At 33.4% G+C, this 8,574-nt stretch overlaps 1 protein-coding gene across 1 annotated transcript; it reads right to left on the reverse strand.

Annotated features, from left to right (window-relative positions):
* Window positions 1-166: 166 nt before the first annotated feature.
* Window positions 167-7,853, reverse strand: LOC105569856 (carbonic anhydrase 2-like). The gene is made up of 6 exons (XM_012026632.1): window positions 7,724-7,853; window positions 4,297-4,344; window positions 2,170-2,325; window positions 1,758-1,981; window positions 1,103-1,336; window positions 167-961 (listed from the first exon to the last, which is right to left on the reverse strand). The coding sequence occupies exons 1-6, from the start codon at window positions 7,776-7,778 to the stop codon at window positions 770-772; spliced, it is 909 nt and encodes a 302-aa protein (XP_011882022.1). The 5' UTR covers window positions 7,779-7,853; the 3' UTR covers window positions 167-769.
* Window positions 7,854-8,574: the final 721 nt, after the last annotated feature.

The following is an 8,574-nucleotide window of genomic DNA, read 5'->3' on the forward strand; positions in this document are numbered from 1 at the left end:
TTTTCCAATTAATGTATGACTGATTAGCAAAATTTTGTAAAAAAATAATATAAAATAAAACAAAATTGGAAATTTAGAATTGCCAAGATAGTTAGATTCACTTTATGTTTGGCTAAAAATCCGTCATTATTAAATAAAGTTACATAAATCAGGATAATATAGTATTATCTTTAAAATAATTTTTATTTCTATAGAAATAGGAACATATATATTTTTTTTAAATAAAAATGAGCTGTACGTCTCATTTTATATTTGGTTTTAGCATAAGCTCGCAAATCAAATTCTCAATTATTGTTAATATCAATTATGTATGTACATTACAAATATATTCGATAATGTTAAATAGCGATATACTGCGATAATTGTTGTATCGTATAAACTGTTTATACAAAAAGAATGCTGCATGCACTGTTACTCAAATATTTGTTATTTAACTAGTAAAAAATTCGAACCTAATATGTTCAACAAATTGAAAAGCGAATTATAAGAAGGGAATTCTTCACTGCTTGTAAAAATTATATATACCTATATATCTTATCTTTATGTACAATATGAGATGACTATCATGTTGATAATAGTCCTGCAGGTTTCATTGGTTTTTTTGGGGGGTAAACACATTGTTTTCCAAATATGCAGTTATACGAGCGCGTAAATTTATCATAATAAATGCACATCTCGGTGTCCAGTGAGTGCAATAAATGATATCACATAATTATCGCATTGTAAGCATTGTAACATCAAATCCGGATTGGCACTCAGTTATTTCATATTAAGAACTCTGGTATAAAAGTCTGCTTAGGAGAGCACTGATAAGTGGGTAGACACTCCAGGTCATACCCTGGGATGCATTAACATATCCCTCTAGGCGATGGTACACTTTTCTGTTGTTGAGGTTTTGAACAGGTCGGTGATTGAACTTTAGCGTGCCATTGCTGCTCTCCACGTTTCTGAATACATTCATCTGCAAGCAGAGTATTTTTTTTCTTTCTCAACCCTGATGGTAGGTTAATTCTAAGTAAGATTAATATATAACGTTCAAAAAGTTAATGCTCACAAAAACAAATATTTTATACAATTTTATACATTTTTATATTCAAATTACCTGCGCTTCCGACACTTTGAGTTTCTCGGTCATAACAAACCACAAAACAGATTCTTGGCATCCGGGTGTAGTTAACGATCCCTCGTAAAAGTAATACGTCGTATGATCCTTTGGTAGAAACAATAAAGGTATCAACTTAGACCTTATGCGTACCATGCTGTGTCCCACCCAATTCGACACCATCTTCGTCGCTTCTACGATCGGCGACAGATCCGGATTGTCATTATTGCTCAACTATAACAAAATATCAATTAACACCTGGTTGTCACATCTTTGTTTCGGCCGTCACACTGATTGCGAGTCAATTTGACCCAAGCCAATTTTCAGTGAGCCGCTGTTTAGAAACTATTAATTATGTTTATTTGAAAAAATTATAAACTTCAAACATTAAAAATTATATTTTCATTAGAAAAAATTAATACTTGAACTAGCATCATGTTGAACAAATTCTTGAAGAAAACAATTTTGAAAAAAATGAACTTATATAAATGGTGTTAGTTGTACCATTTTTAACCTGCATAAAAGATATTTTACGCCAAAGTCAAAGTCTGAGTCATTTTGACTCGGTGTGACATCAAGTGTTAACATTGCGTCCATACACACTTGGGAAAAGATTCAGTGCGGAAAGAAGTGAAAATAAGTAACGTATTATCACCTCAAATAGAACACCGACCACGGCAAGCCCGCCTTCGTGTTGCATGGCTTCGCTAATATTCGTATACTTTTTATCATAATGCACTAAATGCAATTCCAGCGGGTGACGTACGCCGTCCACAGTATGCTCTGCGCCCCAATGAAAATGCATTTGTTCCAGAACATATACTGACGACAGTGTTTTACTACTGAGATGGATTGGCACGCCGTCAAGTCGAATTTCCACTATAAAAAAATTTCAATTAGAAAATATTAAAAGTACGTAAAGAATACAGTTGCATCATTGCGGAATTTATGCGGAATATATTGCAAACTCGTATTGATGTTGATTTAATATGATACATTAGGAAAATTTTGTAGTAAAATGTGCAACCGAACACTGATTGAAGTAATATATTACAATATTTATTTACCAGAATGTCCGTTGTTAGTCAGCATGCCAGAAAACGCGAAGTCGTATCGATCGAATTTAAGAGCGCCGAGATCAAGTCTTAAGGCATCTTCCGTCACGATATCAATCGGCGACTGTTTTTTTCCTGTCTTACATATTCCCGTCCAGTTTTCTGGGCCTATGCAACCATTTAAAAATTTAAATAGCATGTAGACAGTAGTGTCACTTATAAAGTATAATAGCATTGAATATCATAAAGAGTTTTTATCACGTTATTTCATATCATTGCAATTATATAATTGCAACTACAGCAAGATACGAATTATTCTTAAATTAATATTAAAGATATAGTAGTTATAGTTATTCACAGTCATTTACAGTCACAAATTAATATCATTATTACTACCTTTTTCATGTTGTGGATTTTTAAAAATCTAAATGGATACGTCATTAAATGTTATCTTATTTTGAATCGCTTTCGCGGTAAAACTAATGTGTACTGGCGGTGAACGTGCGAACGTGCTATTTTAATGATAATAATACATTCCGAACTTATATCGTCACTATTATTGGTAGGTTACACGCTACAATTAGCTAGTATCGAATTACTGTTCGAAGCAGGAAGACAATGATGACTCACAGTATGTACGGAAGAAATAAACAATATGTCATCCGTAACAAAATTCCCCGATATACAGTTTTTCCTGTACTTTGATAATGACCTTATTTTTGTACGTTTCGTCTGTATACTCATATATTCCATTTTTACACTACATCCTTTATCTATTTATACCATTTATTAAAGTAAAACTCTAACAAGATAATCCACGGTATTTGCATATTCTGAAGTGCAAAGTCCTTATGTTCAAGATGATTGTCGACGATAGTCACGGTTGATACAAATTGCTTTCACGAGACCTGATCTAATGGAAGATCATAAGACCTTCTACTCTTCTTGGTCGAGTCAATTGTGTGATTTGTCTTCTTTACTTCATTTGCAATAATTAAACTTGTAACAAAAATTAAGACAAATATCTATAAAATCTTATTATAAAATACATAGATTAAACTCCTGGTACATTATTAATTTACATTTATGTCGAAATAAATGCCAGCTAAAATATTCAGCATAGTATTGAAGAGAGATTATAATCAGAGAGATTGTGTACAACATGAAACAAAACATTTATATATTTTAAATATACCATCTGAATATTAATATTTATTAAAATTTGCCTTCGTAAAAATTAAGTGGGTAATTTTTCTTTAGTTTTACAGTTAAATTTGAACTTATTCAATTTGTACGTACACGAATACAAACAATATCAGCGAAGGACAGGCGTAAATGCAGATATCATGAATAAACTCTTAGTGATAACGTATTTTTTATATTGATGATGATCATGTAATATACATATATAAACATTACAGAAGTCCGTAGATAATAATTCGTATATAAAACATATTAGATAAAATAAATCAGAACTTTCTGACGTAATAAACACGTATAAATACATTAATTTATAATACAGGTATAAAATTTATCGTAAATTACTTGCATTTTCGAGTCTCATGGCGTACTGTCAAATATTATCTTTTTATTTAGATGATTGAATTTGTTTTATGTTGTACCAATATACCTGACTTTAGTTTTCAAATACCTCTAACTGACACTCAAGGCTGCTGTTGTCAGGTCGCTAATGACTTGAATGTAAGTTCCATATAAGCTACATGAGGAAAATTGAATCTATCACATTTTGCGCTTATTGAGAATAAAATTCCACAAACATTGATATTGAAATCACGTGAAACACTTCTCATCATCTCGTGATCGATTTTATCATTTCAATATTTATGTTCCTTCGTACAATTCTATACATTCTTGTAAGGTGTATCACTGTCAAGACAAAATTATTATATTGCATAGTTAAACTTTCTAATAAAAGATAATGTAGAAGCATATCATTCTCTCCTTGATCCTGGTCTAATATTAACAAGGCTTTGTTTCTGTTTAAATAAGAGCTTAATTTTTGAACGCCAACTTTCATTTATCGAAGAATTGTGTGACATCAATGTATGAATTACGAATATATTTGCACGGATTTGTACACAGCGTGTAAAACTTTTGTCGTAATCATCGTATAATTACCATATTTGCCCCAATATCCCCAGTCAGATGCTTCCGATGCTTGAAAACCTGTAATTATATAATATTCGTTAGTTTCTTTGCATTAGAAAGGTATTCATTTTTTCAACGAATAGCTGTACTGTTTAGGAATAAACTTTTAAGAGTATACCCTAAAAACACACATAGATAAAAGGCATGACAATTAAACGTTACTGAATCGTCCTAACAAACAATTAAAATAGTCGAGTTAACTTTGTACACGTAAATGAATTATTTTTACATCGAATTGTTAACTTTCGATAGTATATTCACAAAATTAAAATGTTTATCCTTTGGAATAACTTTTTTCATTTAGGATTCTTTTTCCCGATATTTAAGGACGCTATTTAGTTCTATTAATATTGAAATCATTGTGCTAATATTACACATTTTAAGTACATTGAAAAAATAAAACAAATTAGCTTTCAAACATATTAATGTCAATATTAATGCCATTAGTCTTTAAATAATATTACTATCGATCATAATAATTATGATTGCCGTTGAAATTAATTTTACACAAACTGATAGCTCGTAACGAGGTAATGCATTCCTATTAGTGATCTCCATAATTAACAGTGCAGCCTCGATGTGGTTGTTCCAACTTGTTTCAATCCGGTTGCTCAGTTTCAGCATTACATGCAAATTAGTTCAGATGAGGCAAATTGCGGAGAAACGTGAGCACTGTAATAATCGCGATCTAAAGCCGGCGCTGACCTCGCGCTCGCAATATCAATTTGACGAGTTCGCACGAACTGTTAATAAAATATAATTATTTCCACGTCATTGCCACGCGAACGGTTCAACATATCGCGACCGTGTCCGTCCCATTGGGCCTAATAAGTAATTGAACGCGCACGACAGGAAACAGAATTGACCTCATTGACCGCTCGGACCACGACGAATTTATTCGCACTTATTCGTAATCCTATTCCCGTCGTGGCCAAAGAAAGCGACGGTGCTGAGAGTAAAGCGATCGTTCCGCGAAAGCCGTCAATGCGGCCGGCAATTAGACCACAATCTACGGATAAACGCCGGCGCTTTCTAGATCAGCGCACCGGCCGCAACATTCAAACGACCCGCAGATTTTAATGAGCATAATGCACACTTCCGCTGCGGGAATAGGGCGCAAGACCGGCTGATCGGGGTTTCACTCATAGTTAGGGATGCTTAAGATAGTTCGATATTGTCGGCACATTGGGTCTTCGTCAGCCATTCTCTTGCATTGCTCTTGTCAAAAACTTCCCGCACTACGTCGGTATTATCTCAATTTATCACCACCATTATCTTTTTCGACAACCACACTACCGTAGAATTTTTTTAACTGATCCTTTTATATCCATTTATTACTAAACACTTCAATTTCACTATTATTATTACGCTATTATTAAATTTGGAAATAGATTAATTTCACACTTCCAAAATTTGAAATTAAAATACTATTTCTAGTAAGAATATTTAATAAGAAATATTCATTTATAGTTTACCATATATGTTATTAAATAATAAATATTATTTTCTGTATATACCCATGTATTTGCAAAATATTCATGAGAGAAACAACTACGTTTTTAAGAAAGAGGGAAAACTGTGAAATTCGAAACTGTTGAAAACTGTCAGTACAATGATAGTGCGCGAACAAAAGAATACTTGAAATAAATAATTCAAAGATAAATGTATATCAGTAAATTTAAACAATTGGTTTGAAAATTAAGAAAACTGCCCTGTTTACATATAAATCGACATCACGATTGCAAAAATTTTCAGACAATTATTACAGTAAAGTGACAAATTATTTGATTAAATATATAATCAGATTAAATACTGAATATGAAGTACATTATGTTCACAAATATTTCACGCACGTCCAGGAAATGGTAAATAAATTATAAAAAACTGATATATGTATCTCCTAATTTCTTCATATCGATATTTTTTGTTAGGTAAAGTGACAAAAGAGTAATCACAAGCGGAAATCGAGCGGACACGGTGGAAGAGCTCTCTTACCTAAAAGAGCGATTAGGCAGAAGAAACGCATCGCAGGGAACCACCTGAGACAATCGCGATGGGTGACACACGAACGCGATGACGACGAGCATACGACTGCTGAACGCGGCGTAAATCTAACTGGATAACCCCGAGATTACACTATGAGCTATCGCATGAGATTTAACGTATACACAGGCATATCAGGTCACAGAGATCACGGTATGCAACCGACCGACCGGCTGACCGCTTGATTATCAGTGCATTTCTATTATGGTAACGTAATAGAGGAACAATGAATATTCTCCCTTTTAATTCGCCAGAGTGAATTACTTTTGGTACAAATAGTTGAGTGCGTTCATTCATCTATCCTAAACGATCGTGATTCGAGCGAACGTTGCAGAGCGATTCATTCAATTTAAATTGGCTTATTGATTGATTGAATGAATGCACTTTTACGTATCAATTTTTGCCACGAGTTAATACTTTCTAAGAAAAATTAAAATGTACAATAGAAAAATGAAAAGGTAAACATTATCTAGTTTCGATTTTTTCTTTATTTCTGAGACTTCTTCGAAGTTGGTGCCAAAATCCAAACAAAACACAATTAAATGGGAGACTTTTAAACTTGATAATTAAACTTTGTGACAAACGAAAAAGCTTTCGTGATGCTGACGTTGAGCAACGTCGTCATCGCGCGCTAGCCGGAACGATCAACCGAGTAAAATTACATTCGCGAACAAAGCATGGTCCAAATCTTAAATTTAGACGCGCGGTTTATGCGTTCATCAACCGATCGACCAAAGTATTCGGTCAGCAGGTAAGCACAGCTACCGCCATTGTTGCGTGCATCTTATATCCGCTCAAAATAAGCTATTGTCAGTCACTAGTGCACAAACATTCTCAGAAGTCACATTTATAAAAGAGAGGAAAGCTCATAGCGCGAAATGGAGTTGATGAAAGTTCAATACACCTTTCTTACTTTGAAAAGGGGTAACAAAGAAATCAATTCTTAAACAAGGCAGTTTCTATTGACTGTTAAAATGACTAAAACTTCTTAAATGGATGTTACAATATTAGCAGAACAAAAAGTCTTTTTAATGGCTACAGAACTCTAGGGAAACGAAGTAGAAACGAATTAATATGTCAAGTTAAATATTCATTAATTTTGTGAGCAATAAAAGAAACATGACAGTATTAATATAAAAACTAATAATTATTGCTAATTTAAGCGAGACGTTGTGCTGTTTCGGGATTAATATAGGTAATCATTTTTACGCACTAACTAGCCTTTCCCTCTCTTGGAAAAATAAATAATTATTTATATTTAGAGATAAAAAACTTGTGTTCCTAAAAACCAGTAATATAATAAATAAGTTAAAAAAAGAGTAAAACTTTACTGAAAAATCACGAAATGTTTTACCTGTGCTAACAATAAGCAACGTTAAGGTGATCATCAGCAAGTGACCTAAACCCATTTTCACATACGGTGCACCTGTTATTTCGCCGAGACGCAACTTGGACGACGATCATCGCCCGACTGATCTACCTGGCAAATTCCTCGTCGAGAGCCTGACGTATCCAACCCCCGCGTTACCGTATCGAACTCATACAAAACTGCAGCCTCGATCAGTCGATTTGAGAGCCGCGAGTGCGCTCAAGTGAATTTTTTCGCCAATGCAGCATTTTCTACGGAGGAACGAAGAATAGAAACGAGGAATTGGAATAATCTCCTTTGCAATGATCGTACTTTGTCCCATTACAACATGCAGTTGCAATTGATTTTCTAATTTCGCGAAGGATCAGATGATTTTTTTATCATTTTGAACGCTATTCAAATTATAAATGATAAGAAAATAAAATAATTTCTACAGCAATTTTTTCTAATTGCAAAAGTTCTCTGTTTATGCTTTGTGATAAATAGAGATAACAAGCACATTACAAGATTCGCTAATAAAAAATCTGTCTTTTAATTCGAGAATATAAATAGTTGTGTAATAGAATTCGTTTCAGAATTCTATTTCTGCTTTACTTGACCTTTATATCTATTCAGTGCTCAACAAAAAGAAATAATGTTAGTTGAAATACCGCTTTAAGATATTGAAGCACTTTCGAATGTATGTCGAGAGCCCAAGTTACCAATAAGTTTAGATATTTTAGAGACACGTTCACATAAAATCAGGCCTCTCGTGACACGTTCGCCCTGTTTTTCGTCATTCTTAATGGATCAAATGTGATATGTATTAGATACGTGGCTATGAAGATACTTCGAAA

This window comes from Vollenhovia emeryi, unplaced genomic scaffold (assembly GCF_000949405.1).
Source record: "Vollenhovia emeryi isolate VEMERY1.0 unplaced genomic scaffold, V.emery_V1.0 DF939122.1, whole genome shotgun sequence".
Classification (NCBI taxonomy): domain Eukaryota; kingdom Metazoa; phylum Arthropoda; class Insecta; order Hymenoptera; family Formicidae; genus Vollenhovia; species Vollenhovia emeryi.

What these genes read in the sequence shown, in the direction of transcription:
- LOC105569856 (XM_012026632.1), bottom strand. Translation starts at nt 7,778, where the DNA reads ATGGGTTTAGGTCACTTGCTGATGATCACCTTAACGTTGCTTATTGTT. An exon ending in GTTGCTTATTGTTAGCACAG is followed by an intron (nt 4,345 to 7,723) that starts GTAAAACATTTC and finishes ATATAATTACAG; the next exon opens with GTTTTCAAGCATCGGAAGCA. An exon ending in TCAAAGTGTCGGAAGCGCAG is followed by an intron (nt 962 to 1,102) that starts GTAATTTGAATA and finishes CTCTGCTTGCAG; the next exon opens with ATGAATGTATTCAGAAACGT.